The sequence below is a fragment of the Oncorhynchus kisutch genome, linkage group LG1 (assembly GCF_002021735.2).
Source record: "Oncorhynchus kisutch isolate 150728-3 linkage group LG1, Okis_V2, whole genome shotgun sequence".
In the NCBI taxonomy this organism is placed as follows: Eukaryota; Metazoa; Chordata; class Actinopteri; order Salmoniformes; family Salmonidae; genus Oncorhynchus; species Oncorhynchus kisutch.
This window is the reverse complement of record NC_034174.2, coordinates 57,844,395-57,862,946: the sequence shown is the minus strand read 5'-3', so window position 1 is coordinate 57,862,946 and position 18,552 is coordinate 57,844,395. Positions and strand designations below refer to the sequence as shown.

Sequence of the window (18,552 nt, the reverse complement as noted above, 5' to 3'; positions counted from 1 at the left end):
ATGATCAGTGTTATTGTTAGCAAAGTCATTTTCGCTTTAGGTGAATAAACCTGGATTAGAGACACAGTACCAACTATAAAACCCCAATCTCTAACACGGTCCTTGTACGGTAGTTCAATTTCCAAGCCCTGAACATGCGGATGCTCAATAGTTGAGGATTCACAATACCACTTTGACCTAGGTCATGTTCATTAGGGCACGCGACAGGAAACATGTAGCCCTTTCCTGTAGTCAAATGACCTAGTGCCCTCATGGGAATGTTATTATTCCTCATAATTTCATAATTACTAAGCATTATTTAAGAAATTACGCCGAAAATCCTGTGTTTCTATGTCAAACAATTATATTTCAGTCTTCTGGGATGAATATAAAGTGTAATATTGGGATGCAAAGAAACCATTTAAACTCTATTAACAAACCTAAAGCAATGGTCAATCTGCTATAGGTTCGAGCTATTGTAGCTATTTTCACAACCACAATTATCAGCACAGTTACTGGCATTGGTGCGAAAGGGCTGGGTTTTGATGAATAAACAAGTTGTGGGTGTGTCTAGACTTAGCCCCCCACTGGCCAATCAGAACATGCTCCAGGGCTAAATATGTGGTTGCTTTCAAATGTGTATTTACAGTGTTTTATGTATTGCCTTGGAATCAACTCCAATACTAATGATAGTCCGTTATAGTTTGTTTAACAACTTACAGAAACAAAATGTTGATCCATCTTTGCTAAATATGTTAACCTCAACCTGTTTGCAGTCCAAATTGCTCTAAGTAATTGCATGGTTTCAATGTTAGGTCCGTCTTTCAGATGGGACGTTAAACGGGTGGCCTGACTCTCTGAGGTCATTAAAGATCCCATGGCACTTGTCGTAAGAGTAGGGGTGTTAACCCCGGTGTCCTGGCTAAATTCAAATGTGATATAGCCCTTTTTGCAATGATCAGTGTTATTGTTAGCAAAGTCATCTGGCCCTCAAACCATCACAGTCACCTAATAATCCCCAGTTTTCAATTGGCTCATTCATCCCCCTCCTCTCCCCTGTAACTATTCCCCAGGTCGTTGCTGCAAATGAGAACGTGTTCTCAGTCAACTTACCTGGTAAAATAATGGATAAATAAAATAAAAATGTGGGAATATATACATAGCATTCACACTGATACTGTCAATATGCAAGATTAAATTAATTATTGATAAGGCCTAAAAGGAGTGAATAATTCTAATCAAATTCTAAACTAAATTAAACCACAACTTGCTTTAAACAGGCTATATGTAAATACACTTACAGACAAACATAATTGCTTCCTGTGGGCATGCAATATTAAAAGAATGCAGACTACAGAGGGTTTTACTGTAACGGCCATTGGTGGAAGAAGGTGAGGACCAAGGTGCAGCGTGGTACGTGTTCTTCATTTTATTAAATAGAACTGAACGCTAAATACAAAGTAACAAAAGGAGCAACCGAAACAGCTCCGTCAGGTGCAAAACACACTAAACAGAAAATAACTACCCACACCACACAGGTGGGAAAAGGCTACCTAAGTATGGTTCTTAATCAGAGACAACGATAGACAGCTGCCTCTGATTGAGAACCTGTTAGTATAATTTAATTATGCCAATGTGCTTTCATCAATTGAAAGCCCTTCATCTATTTTATGAGAATTTGTAAGATTTCTTGTTTGCATAAAATAGACGCAGACCAGTCTTCAAATAATAGGTAATAGAATTTATTCTCGGAGCGCGCTACCACTTAAACACATGCATGAGTTTATATACAGATCAGGACGTCATTTCACAGCCTTAACCGAATCCCCTCCTCTCGACCGGGACAAAGTAAGGTGAAAAGTTCATTCTAACTTACTAACACACTCCCAGATAACTTTTGACCCCTCAACATGATCGATCACCACTGAACTGACAGTTTTAATGAACAGAAACCCACTCACTGCCTTATCTAAAAACCCAAGGGCTAAGTTTCAGTTGGGTCAACCATAGGCTAACGACCTTATGTGTTTACACAGTCCACAACCTATTTGTTCCTGCCCAGTTGGAATGGTGTTCATTAACATTTTATTACTCCTTGTCTTGTCACACAATTTCTTCTTATGAACTCATATTGTCTATTAAACATACAGAGTATAAGTTTACCTAGATACAATTCTATTTAAAATGGGGATATTGTTTATTCATTTATCCATAATAAATCCATAGTAAATTCAACAGAACCACACCCGGCCAAACACAGAAATCCAAAACTTAGAAAATTAACATAGAATGCCCACCCTAGTCATACCCTGGCCTAACCAAAATAGATAATATAATAAATAAAAACCTCTCGATGGCCAGGGCGTGACATTTACGTACATCCAAACGTTTCACAGTAGCTGGACAAAGATCCAATATAAAGAGAAAGGGAGAATGTCCACTCAGCGTTATACTGATGTTTTACATACAGTACCAGTCAAACGTTTGGACACACCTACTCGTTCAAGGGTTTTTCTTTATTTTTACTATTTTCTACATTGTAGAATAATAGTGAAAACATCAAAACTATGAAATAACACATACAGAATTATATAGTAACCAAAAAAGTGTTAAACAAATCAAAAAATATTTTATATTTGAGATTCTTCAAAGTAGCCACCCTTTGTCTTGATGACAGCGTTGCACACTCTTGGCATTCTCTCAACCAGCTTCACCTGGAATGCTTTTAAAGTAGTCTTGAAGGACTTCCCACATATGCTAAGCACTTTTTGGTTGCTTTTCCTTCACTTTGCGGTCCGACTCATCCCAAACCATCTCAATTGGGTTGAGGTCGGGTGATTGTGGAGGCTAAGTCATCTGATGCAGCATTCCATCACTCTCCTTCTTGGTCAAATAGCCCTTAAACAGCCTGGAGGTATTTGGTCAGGTACAGGTCATTGTCCTGTTGAAAAACAAATGATGGTCCCATTAAGTCCAAACCATATGGGATGGCGTATCGCTGCAGAATGCTCTGGTTACCATGCTGGTTAAGTGTGCCTTGAATTCTATTTTTAGACAGCTTAGGAACAGTGGGTTAACTTCCTGTTCAGGGGCAGAATGACAGATTTGTACCTTGTCAGCTCGGGGATATGAACTTGCAACCTTTCTGTTACTACATGTGTTATTTCGTAGTGTTGATGTCTCACTATTATTATACAATGTAGAAAATAGTCAAAATAACTTGTCCAAACTTTTGACTAGTACTGCACGAATTGAAAACTTCTTACAGATTGCATTCACACTTCTCCAGAAGTTGCATTACATGTGTGCCACGGACATTCCCACCATAAAACCAGGACAGTGAATCATTCGAATTAGTTTGGGTTGAATAAAATTAAATGAAAAACAAGTAATCTGTCAATTTGTTCAACTACAATAAATGCAGTACATGTAAAATGTAATGATATCATAAAATCACCATCATAAAAAAAGACAATGCATTAGAGTTGAACCAGCCTTTGTTATAGAAGGCCTAGGGTAAGGGTAGCCAACGGTGGGCTTGGGTTTCAAAAATATGAAACGAAAAACAAACAATTGTAACAGGCAAATAACTTCTAAATATGAGGTTCATCGGTATTGACTGAGGTTCTCATCTCTCGTTTCATGATGAGCATGAACACATGTAGCCTACATCATGGAGGGGCTTTTACGCACATCCAAAGCATAGCTAATATAATGTAACGTCAGCTCACTGTTTTGCTCCTCTAAAACTTGGTATTTTAATCATTCTTTAGTGATTTAAGATTTATTTCCAAGCTGTCTCACGAGCCGAACACTTTATCGACGGTTTTGACTTCTAAATATGAAGTATACAGGCACCAAATCACATCTTGTTCCATGCGCATATGGGCAGTGTGTGTCAAGGCTGGATTGGCTGCGTTTCCACTGTCACAACTAATGTCATATCCAACTGCGTTACCGCTAAAACCAGATTTGGTTGGTCTTAAATATCCCTACCAGCGCTGCCTGAAATTAGCACTTTGGATCATTAAGAACGTGCCTCAAATATTTCCACCCCTTCCATCTGAGCACAAGCATGCTGATGTTAGACAGGTGAATTGCTAAACCTGGTGTTAAGGCTGGAACATGCCAGTTCGCCATGCCGAAAATAGAGCCCTATATCTGACATGGCACAGGTGTCTTCTTATTCTTAAGCCCATAACCATGTGTGTGAGGTGTATACTTTTGTTTCAAAGTAGATTTGTTTAAAACTACCAAGAAACACTGAGACCCTGATCTAGCTCACTTCAGTAAAAGGTAAAAAAAAAAAAAAAAAAGTTTTACAATGGAAAATGAAAATAGTTTGAGATAATCTCCCCGTTTCAGTCGGTTTTCCTCTGTTTAGTGCCTAATGAACATGACCCTGTTGTTGTTTACCCCACAGGTGACAAGTACTGGGTATTCAAAGAGGTGACTGCTGAGCCCGGGTACCCCCAGAGTCTGGTGGAGCTGGGTAACTGTCTCCCTAAGGACGGCATTGACACAGCACTGCGCTGGGAGCCCGTGGGCAAAACCTACTTCTTCAAAGGGGACCAGTACTGGCGCTACAACGAGGAGAAACGCATGGCCGACCCGGGCTACCCCAAACACATCACTGTGTGGAAGGGCATCCCCGAGGCGCCGCAGGGAGCCTTCGTCAGCAGGGAGGGCTGTGAGTATAATTATCCACAGACCATGTGGCTACCGCCTTGAAGCATGCAGAGGGACAGGGGTTTGGGTTCATTCCATCTCAATAACGTCAATTTGGGAAGTAATTCGAAATTCCAATTATTTTCATTGGGGAATTGGAATTTCTGTTTACTTTATGAATTAACTACATTTGGTACTGTAATTGCTAATACAGTAACAAAGCACTTGGACTGTTATCGTAGTGACGTACATAAGCTGTAATTGCACATTGAAACAATAACTGAAGTCTTACAATACCAACATTGCACTTTTATTTGAGTCTTATCAGAAGGCCCCATTTACAACTTGCGCTAACATGTGGGTTTTGTGATCAAAGTTTGCCGTGTTTCCACATGGTATTAAAATATCTGTCCACATTGTTTTCCTGGTGACCAGATATCCTGGTGCCTCCCTTTATGCATATTATTTAACAGGTATATTTTCAAAATAATATGAATGCATTTATTTTAAGACAATTATTGATGCCTGTCAATGATTTTAGAGCCTGGTAATAATGATGATTTTCATGGTTTGACAATCGAGATCTGGGTCCCTGATTACCTCTGGAGTAAAGTGCCAATGTAGTCGGCCTACTAAATATGTATACAGAATATTCATCAAGCACGAGGTAAATATTATACGAGATTGAACTTCAAATGTGTTGACAACACATTCGTAACACAGCAGAAAATAGCTGAAGTTCATCATGTACACACTAAAACATTAGGGTTCCTCAAGGGCTCTTTGGGAAGGGTGATGGTTCTTTGTGGAACCTTACTGAAACAAAGGAATCTTTCCTCTTTTAGTGATAATTAAAATGTAGGTTCGGCAGCTCATTAGAATATTTTGGGGCATGGTTTGTTCACAGCTCTTTTTGTGCAACTGTGAGTGAGTGTCATTACAGTTTATTTAATCTGTTGTGTTATGCTAATACATGTTATAACTATGGCCAGTGACAGTGTCTTGTGAAAGACTCATGTATGTCCTTGTGTCAATTGAGAACTGTTGACTCAGTAGTTTTCAATTCTCTCCTCGGGAATCCCAAGTCATTCCAGAGCTAGCACACCTGATTCAACTTGTTAATAACACAATAATAAAAGCGATGGTATTTTAACAATATAATTCATTAATAATTAAACCAAAATAAAAACATGTTTGGTTCTACAAAGAACCTTTGAGATTGAGAAAGGTTCTTTATAGAACAATTCTCCATAAAGGTTTTATAAAGGAACCATCAAAAGGGTTCTATATATCCCCAAAAAGGGTTGTAACCATAGCGGAACCCTTTTTTGGTGCTATATAGAACCTTTTTTTAATGGTGCTTTATAGAAGTTAATGAAAGGGTTATACATGTTTCATTTAGAACCTTATGAGCATGGTTCTTAAAAAAAAGGCTCCATGTAACGGTCTGAGTGTAGTGGGTGAGGAGTCAGGCGCAGGAAGCAGAGAGTTCAGGGGAGTGCTATTTTAATGCACTGAGAAAAAACGCTGAACATAAGCCAACCCTGACAAACACACAGGGCGTACTGAACAAACAAATGCCCCAAAACAGGGGGACTTAAACTGTCCAGGGAAAAAACACAAAATGGGAAAACACAAAACCCATAGACGTGCACAATAGTACACCAAACAGACGATCACAATAATTAATCCCGCACAAGGAACCCTGCGGGCCGGCTGACTAATAAAGCCTACTACCTAACACAAAACAGGTGCACACAATCAACACATAAGGAGGGGGAGGAAATAATCAGTAGCAGCTAGTAGGCCGGCGACGACGACCGCCAAGCGCCACCCGAACGGGAAGGTGAGTGTCCTTCGGTCGGAGTCGTGACACTCCATATAGCACCAAAAAGGCTTCCCCTATGGTTTCATGCCATAGCATGAACTTTATAGAGCCATTTGTTTTTAGTGTGTATTTATGAAGTCTCAGCAGCTTGTGTGAGTCAGAATTGCTCACCGTTCTCTGAGATGCTTTTGGCTAATATTAACCCATCTGTGAGAGCCATGTCAACATCAGATAAGTGGCCCTTCTGGCCAGAGGGCTGTCGCTGAACTGTTGGCCGTCTGTGTCCGAGGACTGTTTTTGCTATGAGTGTAGTGGAATTGGCGGTGTCAGGGTCAGAGGGTTAACCCAGCCAGAGGCCACTCATTTGTGCTGCTCTAGCAAAAAAACGCTGCACTGCCTCGGCACCTCCCGGGAGACTTCCTCTGGAAGGAACTATCATCACTTTTTGCGAGTCATGTCACAACCTCCTGAAACACATTCCACAGAGGACTTGAGAACATGAGAGGTGGAAATCAGAGGGGGTGGCATGGTCCATTTGGCTAGTCCATCCACTAGCCTGTAGCTCAGCCATTTTCTTAAGGGATCTGGAGGTGCTATTTTGGACGGCAGCAGAGGGGAGTACTTCATCAATCAGTAGCCTCCAGGGTTTCTGTGGTCCTCTGATTGCCACACATTCTCAATCCGTGTGCCTTTTCTCCCCGGCATTGCATAGTACAAAGAACTACCCCTCCAAAACAAACAGGGCATTTAGAGAGTTATGGTTTGGAGACTGCATTTTCGGTTGTAGAGCTTTGATAGCATACCGTTATGATATGACAAATAGATAATCAGGTACAGTGTTTATTTGGACAAGGGAATGTTTGAGTAGCCTGATTACCAATCCACATCGCTCCTGGCCAAACGCCACGCCCACTAGCGTTTCTTCTCCACAATGGAATGTGTGGAGAATGTATGGCGTGAGTGATCGAGCAGCAGAGTTAAATTCAGGATGAGTTGTCAGGCAGAATGTTTGAGGTGTTAGATTTGCAAACTATACAAGTCAATCTGTTAGATACAAATGAATTTGTACATTTGCTCTCTTTTCCCCTCTTTAGTTTATACCTATTTCTACAAAGGGAAGGACTACTGGAAGTTTGACAACCAGAAGCTGACCGTTGAGCCCGGCTACCCCAAGTCTATTGTCAATGACTGGATGGGCTGCCACCAATCAGACATGGAGAAGAACAAAGACCGGCAGCTTCCCCACGATGACGTGGACATCATGGTGACCATCAATGACGTGCACAGCACTGTCAACGCCATCGCTGTGGTGATTCCCTGCATCCTGTCCCTGTGCATCCTGGTCCTGGTCTATACCATCTTCCAGTTCAAAAACAAAGGGGTGCAACAGAACGCCACCTACTACAAACATCCTGTCCAGGAGTGGGTATGACAGGCTTAGGCAGCGCGCCGCCACTTACGATACGAAACTGCGCTGAGAGGGCTACAAAAACTCTGAGCACCATGTGACCAGTGCCTGTCTTGCACAAACCCTTTGCGAGAAGGGAAGGAGGGAAATTAAGTTACTCCCTTTCATCCACTGTCAAGGACCTCTAGATGAACATCGCCAAAATTGAGTATGTTGAATATTAGCATGAGGCAATTCGTAGGACGCTGGGAGGCTTTGAGGGTAAGGACAGAGCACAGCAAATCCGATTGCTCTGCCTTTTGCGCCTCGTCTATCGGTTGTCCATTCTTATCTGGCTGTTTCAGTGGGGGTTGTCACACATACTTTACCTCGATGGGACTCCCATACACTTTTTCTCAGGGGGAGAGAGAGGGGGAGCCTACCCTCACATAGCCAGGTACCAGTAATCTGTCTGAGTCCAGTATCAACTTGTACATGAACTTCAAGTATTATCAAGTCAAACAAGATATTTAAAGAAAAAATGTAAACTTGAATAAAAAATGTAGTAGAAAGGCCATAGAAAAGAATACCAAGGATTTTTGTGGATCATTTAATATTTTCAGTTCGAGAGCTTGGAGTTATCAAGAGGAGAAACTTTGTACATCGCAAATGATAAATGTCTTCATAGCCAGACCTCTGCCTCTAGCGATGGACTCACCTAAGCTAGAGGACTGAGACTATAAGTATGTCTGCTGAAGGACCGCCGCTATAGCAACATCCCCCAGCTCCTCTGCCTGGACCAAGGGGCGTAGGGGAGAGTGAATTAGCATTTAAAGACATTGGTCACAGTTATCTTTCTTAGAATTATACTTAGTTTTATTTATCTTTTACATGCCCCAAGGTGTAGAGGAGTACCTATGGCCGTTTCCATAGGCTAAGCACGTCAGACCAACATTGACTAGGCACAATGAACTGCTGTTGAGGCAGACTGAATTCCACTCCATACCCCTCTTCATTCCTCCTTATTTCTCTCACTTTCTCTCTTCCTCCAACTGTGTCGCTCTCTCTTTATATACAGTGATTTGAAATCAAACCATGACTGAGGTTAAACTGCAGACTAATTTGAGGGTGTTTTCAATCATATTGGGTGAACGGTTAAGTACTTACAGCACTTTGTGTACGTATTCCTCCCATTTTAGGGCACCAAAAGTATTGGGACAAATTCATGTGTATTAAAGTAGTAAAAAGTTAAGTATTTGGTCCCATATTCATTACACGCAATGGCTACATCAAGCTTGTGACTCTACACATTTGTTGGATGCATTTGCTGTTTCTTTTGTTTGTGTCATTTTGGAGTCCGTTTTATTGTAAATAAGAATAGAATAAGTTTCTAGAAAGTTACAACGCACAAATATCATACCCTCCCTAAAAAAATGCTAACCCCCCTGTAATTCTAATAGTGAGAGGTTAGCATGGCTTGGGGGGGTATGATATTTGTGCATCTGTAACTTTAATGCTTTATTCACGATTCATGCCCTCAAATTAAAGATGACAGTCTGCACTTTAACCTCATAGTCATTGTTTGATTTCAAATCCAAACTTTTGGAGTATAGAGACAAAAAATGTAAATGCTTCACTGTCCCAATCATTGCGGAGGGCACTTTAACACCCTACATTTAATTGAAATGCTGTCCTCATGATCTAATTTACAGTTTTGTTTTTAACCTCGCTTTCAATAGGAAAGATGTTCAATGGGAAAGTGATGTTTAAAAGAAAGATCGGTGGTACACTGGGGTAATTACCATACTTTGTCTATCTCTGTAGGGCAGGTCAGGATTTCCTGAGTTCAGCTGTTTCTTACCCTGATAAAAACAAAAACAAATACACAGATGACCCATGATAAAAGCTAAGTTATTTCATACTTTTCATTCATTTCCCTGTATTTCTATTCACTACTTTTACTACAGTAGAAAATTATCATGTATTCATCTCACCCAGATAATAATGTCAATGCCGTTGCCAGGACTGAAACCAGAGAATCTTTCCTGTACAGTAGGAAATGCAAACTTAGTTTATTTGAGGTTTTAAAAAGGCCTCTAAAGTTTGTAATTTCCAGAAACATCTACAAAAATGTCCTTTAATTATAATCCACATAATTCACATTTCCCATTGCTGCAAGATTATTAGCCTGCTGTAGCAAACTGGCTCAAATTAAGATCCAAGATTAAGATCTGTATAGTCCTTGATACTGTATTTTCTGACCCCAATGGGGTTTGGTACCACACATCAAACATGTAGTCTTTAGATTTTTTTATTGACTTTTAAAGTTTTTTTTATTTGCTTTATTTGTACTTTTATTTGCTGTTGAAATGATGTATTATCATTAGCGAATATCCCGCTCTGGTTGTATGTATCCTATCGAGCTAGTAAATGTATATACATTTTTTGCAATCACAAATATGAGGAATCGGTTGAAAGGAGACTTGATGCATTTTGTCATTGCATTGACAATCTGTCAAATTGTTTGTTGTTGTTAAAAGGTTTTGCTTATTTAAAATGATGAAACATGACGTGACTAGTCTCATTTATACTGAACAAAAAGGAATGCAACATGGAACAATTTCAAAGATTTTACTGAGTTACAGTTCATATAAGGAAATCAGTCAATTGAAATAAATAAATTAGGCCCTAATCTATGGATGTCACATGACTGGGAATACACTAGGTAGGGACGTGGATCAGAAAACCAGTAAGTATCTGGTGTGACCACCATTTGCCTCAAGCATCCCGACACGTCTCCTTCGCACAGAGTTGATCAGGCTGTTGATTGTGGCCTGTGGAATGTTGTCCCACTCCTCTTCAATAGCGGTGCAAAGTTATTGACAGGCCATGGAAGAACTGGGACATTTTCAGCTTCCAGGAATTGTGTACAGATCCTTGCGACATGGGGCCGTGCATTATCATGCTGAAACATGAGGTGATGGCGGTGGATGAATGACACCACAATGGGCCTCAGGATCCCGTCATGTGCGTTCAAATTGCCATAGATTTTTTTTTTACTGTGTTTGTTGTCCGTAACTTATGCCTGCCCATACTGTGAATCCTCTTCAAGGTTAGGAGTGTTTGTACACAAATTAAGCGTGAGACCGACACAAAATCAATGTTTGTCTCTCCGGCCTGGACCGACCAGGCCGCAGGCGTGATCGAGGATAGCAGGGTTCGGTACACAAATTGGCTTCTCAGTAGATCAGGGTCCAAACAACCAACAGGTAAGTCCAGGTCATACACGGTAAATCCAGCCAATATATTATCACTTTCTCTTTTCAATGGTTCACAGCTCCTTGCTCTTCCCCTCTTCCTGGTGTGGCTTGACCCCTTTATATGTTGGTCGGCCTAACCTTGCGAGCCTTCCCCTTGCTTCTGCGGTCGTCCATTTTGTGCTTTGTGGTTCACCATCTGGCCACCCCTTAGTGAGAGGGCAGAGCCCATTTATTAGTTCTACCCTCAAATATCCGCCATTTATCACTCGGCCCCCTTCTTTGCCACAATACCATAGCCCCACCATTCTGTTCACAACATTGATATCAGCGAACCGCTCGCCCCCACACGACGCCATACACGTGGTCTCCGATTGTGAGGCTGGTTGGACATACTGCCAAATTCTCTGAAACATTTCTATATAGGCTTATAATAGAAAAGCACATTAAATTCTCCCTCAACAGCTCTGGTGGATATTCCTGAAGTCAGCATGCCAATTGTACACTCCCTCAAAACTTGAGCCATATGTGGCATTGTGTTGTGTGACAATTGCATTTTAGAGTGGCCATTTGTCACCAGCACAAGGTGCACCTGTGTAATGATCATGCATTAATCAGCTTCTTGATATGCCACACCTGTCGGGTGGATGGATTATCTTGGCAAAGAAGAAATGCTAACTAAAATGAATGTAAACTAATTTGTGCACACAATGAGAGAAATAAGCAATTTGTGAGTATGGAAAATGTCTGTGCTCTTTTATTTCAGCTCATGAAACAAGGGACCAACACTTTACATGTTGCATTTGTATTTTTGTTCAGTGTAATTGATAACGTATGACAATGACAAAATGACCAAATCTAGACTTTCCTTTTAACATACAGTATTCCTTATATTTGCAAATGCAAAAAGCATATGGGCTGTAGAATGGGATACCTGGACAGGCTACACGATTAAGATATCTTATTAAGAGATTAAGATCACTTTATTGGTCAATTGCACACAATGCCCAACCAGAATTTGACTTACCACAACCCATCCGAAAGACACACAAAGGTTTTGGAGAGGTGTGGTGGGGCTGCCACACTGGGGGCCTAGGGAGCGGTTGTTGTGAGAGATTAAGTGCCTTGCATAAGGACATAACGCAAGTCAATGGCATCTCGGATTTGATACCAGCAACCCTCCGGTTCCCTGCACACTTCACAACAGATTTTGGATTCCAAATGGCAACCCTCCTGTTGCTGGCTCACCTCTCTAACTGCAAGGCTACCTGCAAGCAGAGTGGGACTTCCACTTCTAATGGGTCTTAATAGTGTGATAATCACTGGCAAAGTGTTGTTACAATCTTAAGAATAGTATATTTAAACTGTTTATGTTCTTTTCCTAATAATTTGACATGCTTTTTTTTAATCATGCCTTTGAAGTACTTTTCTTAGTTTATGTTGCTACGTCATGGTAACTCTTGTGAGATTCTTCTCAGTTGTGTCCCTCTCTCCCCGTTCCTCTCACACACACACACACACACACCATGTAAACATTTGGATATTACACATTGATAAGTGGAGTTGAATAGTTAAATGGCCTGATGTTTCGTATAAAGCTATCTGAAGTGGACTTATTATGGTGAGAATTTGAAATTCTGACAGTTTTCTGGAAGATGACTTTCTCTTGTTTTTACATGTTTGCCTTATGGGTTTTCGCAACCACTGGAATCCCTATCAGAATTCTGATAACATGTACTATGAAATTACATTGAAAGTAACTGCATACATTTTTACAAATATTTACTCATTATCCACATTTTTTTAAATAATCTCAGATGTGCACACTGATGTTACCTCTATAGCACTGCTCACTCCTTGTCATAATGTAGTACTACTAACAAAGAAATTACATCTATGGTTTTATTCGTAACTAAGTTGGGGAGAGCTTATATACTGCAGATATGGCTGCGTTGACAAAGTGCCAAATCACTTTCTCTCCTCCCATCATCCATTTCAAAGCATATCCCATACCCAATCATTCATCAGCAAAACCATCAGCTGAACAAAACCATCCGTTATGTGGCTTTTGTGTAACATCCCCAAGGTCTCTGAGAATGGGTCTATACCATCTATTCAGCTCTGCCACCATTGACCCCCTCTCTGTATCCTTTATGCTTCTAGTCAAGAGCTCTCTAGTTCTGTGTCGCACTGAACGTGTGAGCAATATGTAGTAAGACGCACAACAGCCCTGCCAGTCTGGTCTTTGGCTCCGTTTTGGAGGACGTAAAATCTCCAGTAGGCAAAGATACTTTTGTTTAGATGAAAATATGTTATTTACTGTAGGCTACCCTACTTTATTTCTACAGCCCTAATCTGCTCTAGGTCTTCCAAAATCATCTCCACCATGAGATCTTTACTGAAATAGTGTATGTCTGACCGTGTCAGTATCTGCCTTAATAGCCTCTGCTGGTACTTCTGGAAGTTGTGCCTTGTCAGACTTTGCAGTGGCGCGCTCAATTGGATGTGCTTTTTTAGTTGACGAACATATACCTCTAAGGATTCTTTCAAGGATAACATCAGAGTTAACATTTGTATGTTTTTTTGTATAATTTGTTTTCAAAGGTGTATTTTCCTCCAATATTTCTCACACTACGAAAATGCACTCAGTTCATGGATTTTCTTCGCTCTCATCTTTTCTTATTCTGTCGTTTTCATTTTGAGCAGTTTAGCGAGTGGCAGAGACATGGCACTGAATCAGAGCAGACTTAGTGTGTTTGCCCATATTTTAACAACTCCATTTCACGATCTCTTGATAAATCATTGGGCAGACTTTTGGGAACATTTTTGGAGTGGCTTTCTGCATCTATTTTCAGGCTACAGAGAGCCACAAAAGGAATAGCGAAATAGCGATATTCAATTTCTCCCTCACCGTCAGAACATAACTTCTAACTTAAGCCCTGTATGTCTTTATAGGCAAACATTGTATGGAGTGAAGTATCCAACAAAACAAGGTTTATTAGCTGGTGTTATGGGCGGGATCTGAAACCAACATCTTAATTGATAGCAACTGGATCAATTGGCGATTGATTATTTTGATGCAGATTAAGAAAAATCTGATTCTGACAAAATAACCCATTAAAACAACCACTCAGTGTATGTGGAACATGTTCATATGAGTAGGAAACCTAGGAGTACAATCATGCTTATCTTATAAGACCATGTTCTTGGTATTACTCAACTCACATCTCAGCTAAAGATGATGGCAGATGAATGGGAAAGATACAGGGTATTAGCCAGGCATTGTTCATTAGATGAAAATTTTCCAGGCAAAGCCATTTTCAATCTGCATGGTTATCACGTTGTTAAATCCTATTGTGGAAGGGGGAGCTAAATAAATCTCATTCACCATATGCTTCACGCTACAAAAAGGACATATCATATTGGAGGTTACATGCAATTGTTCCAAAGTCAATTTAATTTGTTCATCGATTTCATCACAATGATTACAGAGTAGTCAAGGCAAAACTGTGTAATGTATATATATATATATATATTTACTGAAACGTAAAATCCGATCTGACATGTCCAAAAGAGTACTAATAAACCACAACATATGTATCGGGCATGGTTGTGTTTGAGAAGATGTAGGGGTACTCGAGATTCATTATAATGACCTTCACGTTCAATTGTTTATTGAACACATGAAGACAACTTTTATTCTAAGGTGCCCCATGCCTTTCCACTTTTCTTTCTCTCTTATTCATTGTAACGGTTTCTACTATTCTAGGGGGCGGGGCGACGAGTCCTCTTCAGTGGGCCTCTGTTAAGGATATGCTGGTGGCTTTAGACAACAGTGAGTTGCCTTTAACTTGCCTGTTGTTGCCTTTTGTTTCTAATGTTCTTTTTCATAAAATAATAATGAGGTTAAATCAAAAAGGTCCAGATGTTTAAAATTATGACATTGAAATTCTTTGGATACTACTGATCAAGGGAGATTTGATCAGATACAGCTTTAAGAGAAAATGAATTCGGTGGTGTTTCTTATAACATTTTCTGTACATACGCTTTGATTAGTTTGTCGATTTAATTCATTTGGTAAAACAACTTGGTAAATTGCAATATTTTGTGGTGTAATTTTATGTAATTTACAATCAAATACACACAAGTATGTGGACACCCCTTCAAATTAGTGGATTTGGCTATTTCAGCCATACCCGTTGGTGACGGGTATCAAATCGAGCACACCGCCATGCAATCTCCATAGACAAACACTGGCGGGTAGCATGGCCTTACTGAAGAGCTCAGTGACTTTCAACGTGGCACCGTCATAGGAAGCCACACAAGCTCAGAAAGGGGCCGCCGAGTGCTGAAGCGTGTAAAAATAGTTTGTCCTCAGTTGCAACACTCACTACCGAGTTCCATACAGAAATGGTTTGTCGAGATCGGTGTGGAAGAACTTGACTGGCCTGCACAGAGGCTATACTCAACCCCATAAAACACCTTTGGGATGAATTGGAACGCTGACTGTGAGCCAGGCCTAATCCCAACATAAGTACACAACCTCACTAATATTTGTAGCTGAATGGAAGCAAGTTCCCGCAGCTATGTTCCAACATCTAGTGGAAAGCCTTCCCAGAAGAGTGGAGGCTGTTATAGCAGCAAAAGGGGGACCAACTCCATATTAATGCCCATGATTTTGGAATGAGATGTTTGATGAGCAGGTGTCCACATACTTTTGGTCATGTAGTGTAAATATATGTAAATATACAGACAGCTCTAAGCTTTTTAAGATTTTGTATTTGTCTTTCTCAAAGCTTAGTTTTTGCACAAAATCGATTACCATTTTCAATAGGATGCTTAAATGAAATAGGTTTAGTTAATGTCTAAAGATATTGAAGCTTTATTTAAAAAAAACTCATTTTAATTTAACAGATTTACAGTGGGGCAAAAAAGTATTTAGTCAGCCACCAATTGTGCAAGTTCTCCCACTTAAAAAGATGAGAAAGGCCTGTAATTTTCATCATAGGTACACTTCAACTATGACAGACAAAATGAGAAAAAAAATCCAGAAAATCACATTGTAGGATTTTTTATGAATTTATTTGCAAATTATGGTGGAAAATAAGCATTTGGCCACCTACAAACAAGCAAGATTTCTGGCTCTCACAGACCTATAACTTCTTCTTTAAGAGGCTCCTCTGTCCTCCACTCGTTACCTGTATTAATGGCACCTGTTTGAACTTGTTATCAGTATAAAAGACAGCTGTCCACAACCTCAAACAGTCACACTCCAAACTCCACTATGGCCAAGACCAAAGAGCTGTCAAAGGACACCAGAAACACAATTGTAGACCTGCACCAGGCTGGGAAGACTGAATCTGCAATAGGTAAGCAGCTTGGTTTGAAGAAATCAACTGTGGGAGCAATTATTAGGAAATGGAACAAGACCACTGATAATCTCCCTCGATCTGGGGCTCCACGCAAGATCTCACCCCGTGGGGTCAAAATGATCACAAGAACGGTGAGCAAAAATCCCAGAACCACACGGGGGGACCTAGTGAATGACCTGCAGAGAGCTGGGACCAAAGTAACAAAGCCTACCATCAGTAACACACTACGCCGCCAGGGACTCAAATCCTGCAGTGCCAGACGTGTCCCCCTGCTTAAGCCAGTACATGTCCAGGCCCGTCTGAAGTTTGCTAGAGAGCATTTGGATGATCCAGAAGATTGGGAGAATGTCATATGGTCAGATGAAACCAAAATATAACTTTTTGGTAAAAACTCAACTCGTCGTGTTTGGAGGACAAAGAATGCTGAGTTGCATCCAAAGAACACCATACTTACTGTGAAGCATGGGGGTGGAAACATCATGCTTTGGGGTTGTTTTTCTGCAAAGGGACCAGGGCGACTGATCCGTGTAAAGGAAAGAATGAATGGGGCCATGTATCGTGAGATTTTGAGTGAAAACCTCCTTCCATCAGCAAGGGCATTGAAGATGAAACGTGGCTGGGTCTTTCAGCATGACAATGATCCCAAACACACCGCCCGGGCAACGAAGGAGTGGCTTCGTAAGAAGCATTTCAAGGTCCTGGAGTGGCCTAGCCAGTCTCCAGATCACAACCCCATAGAAAATCTTTGGAGGGAGTTGAAAGTCTGTGTTGCCCAGCAACAGCCCCAAAACATCACTGCTCTAGAGGAGATCTGCATGGAGGAATGGGCCAAAATACCAGCAACAGTGTGTGAAAACCTTGTGAAGACTTTGAAAACGTTTGACCTCTGTCATTTCCAACAAAGGGTATATAACAAAGTATTGACCAAATACTTATTATTGCAAATAAATTCATTAAAAATCCTACAATGTGATTTTCTGGATTTTTTTCTTCATTTTGTCTGTCATAGTTGAAGTGTAGCTATGATGAAAATTACAGGCCTCTCATCTTTTTAAGTGGGAGAACTTGCACAATTGGTGCCTGACTAAATACTTTTTTGCCCCACTGTAGATTTAAAAAATAAATAAATAACAATATCACCATGCTCTATTAAATCAGACATGTCAATAAAAGAAAGTGAAAACAAGACTTCTGGTGTGCAATTGTCTTCTGTCATTACCAGTTGGTCATCCACTCCCCTGCTGCCATCTGACACTGGGGAAGCTCTGGTCGGGGGACTGTACCTATTGTTCTGAAGGAGGGCTTGGTGGGGGACTCCTTAGGTTGGCTCAAAGTGATCTCACGTCTTCATGCTATGTGGTCTTCTAATAGCTCTGCCCTCCCCCAATTGCTTGATGTCAGACCACTACAGTGTCAGATCCCATGCATACCTGGTAAAATAATATTTAAAATCCAATCACTAATTATCCTCATGTACTCCAATAGCGGTCAGTGTGTCTACACCTGGTATCAACAAGTTTATTTGGACTGAACAACATTGACACAATTTGTTTTAGATTATGACTAGTACAGTCTTATCTGGTCTATCTGGACCAATGTCACTGGCTGGAACCACAATGTAATCATGGGACACATTATTGCCAAGTTTAAAAAAGTCCCTCTATGCCTGGTGCTAACTTGCTTCCTTTGTCCTGATCTTGTCCACATTCTAATTGTGGCCACATTTTCAGACGATTAAAAGACGCATCCTGCCCACCTTCGGAGGTAGTCAGGCATGCATTGAGTCTGGATATCTTCCAAGCGTAGACCGATCTGGACAGTAAAACATTTAAATCATGATCCCGCCCTCTAAAATCATTGGCCCCGTTTACACCTTGCGCTAACACGTAAGTTTCGTGATTTGCTCAATATGAGCCATTTGCCATCTGTTAATTTTTTATTTTTTTTAAAGACAATATTAATGCCATAAGTCAATGGTGCTACCTGTCAATGATTTTAGAGGCCATTATAATGATTTAAAATGGTTTGACCATCCAGATCTGTCTACACTTGTAAGATATC

At 40.5% G+C, this 18,552-nt stretch overlaps 1 protein-coding gene across 2 annotated transcripts in view; it reads left to right on the top strand.

Annotated features, from left to right (window-relative positions):
• Window positions 1–10,432, top strand: part of mmp24 (matrix metallopeptidase 24) — a 68,015-nt gene extending 57,583 nt beyond the window's left edge. For both annotated transcript variants that reach the window (XM_031827785.1, XM_020482715.2), the window contains exons 8-9: window positions 4,403–4,669; window positions 7,570–10,432. In XM_031827785.1, the coding sequence (XP_031683645.1) occupies window positions 4,403–4,669; window positions 7,570–7,907 (605 nt within the window). In that variant the 3' untranslated portion in view covers window positions 7,908–10,432. The remainder of the gene's footprint in view (window positions 1–4,402; window positions 4,670–7,569) is intronic.
• The last annotated feature ends 8,120 nt before the right edge of the window (window positions 10,433–18,552 follow it).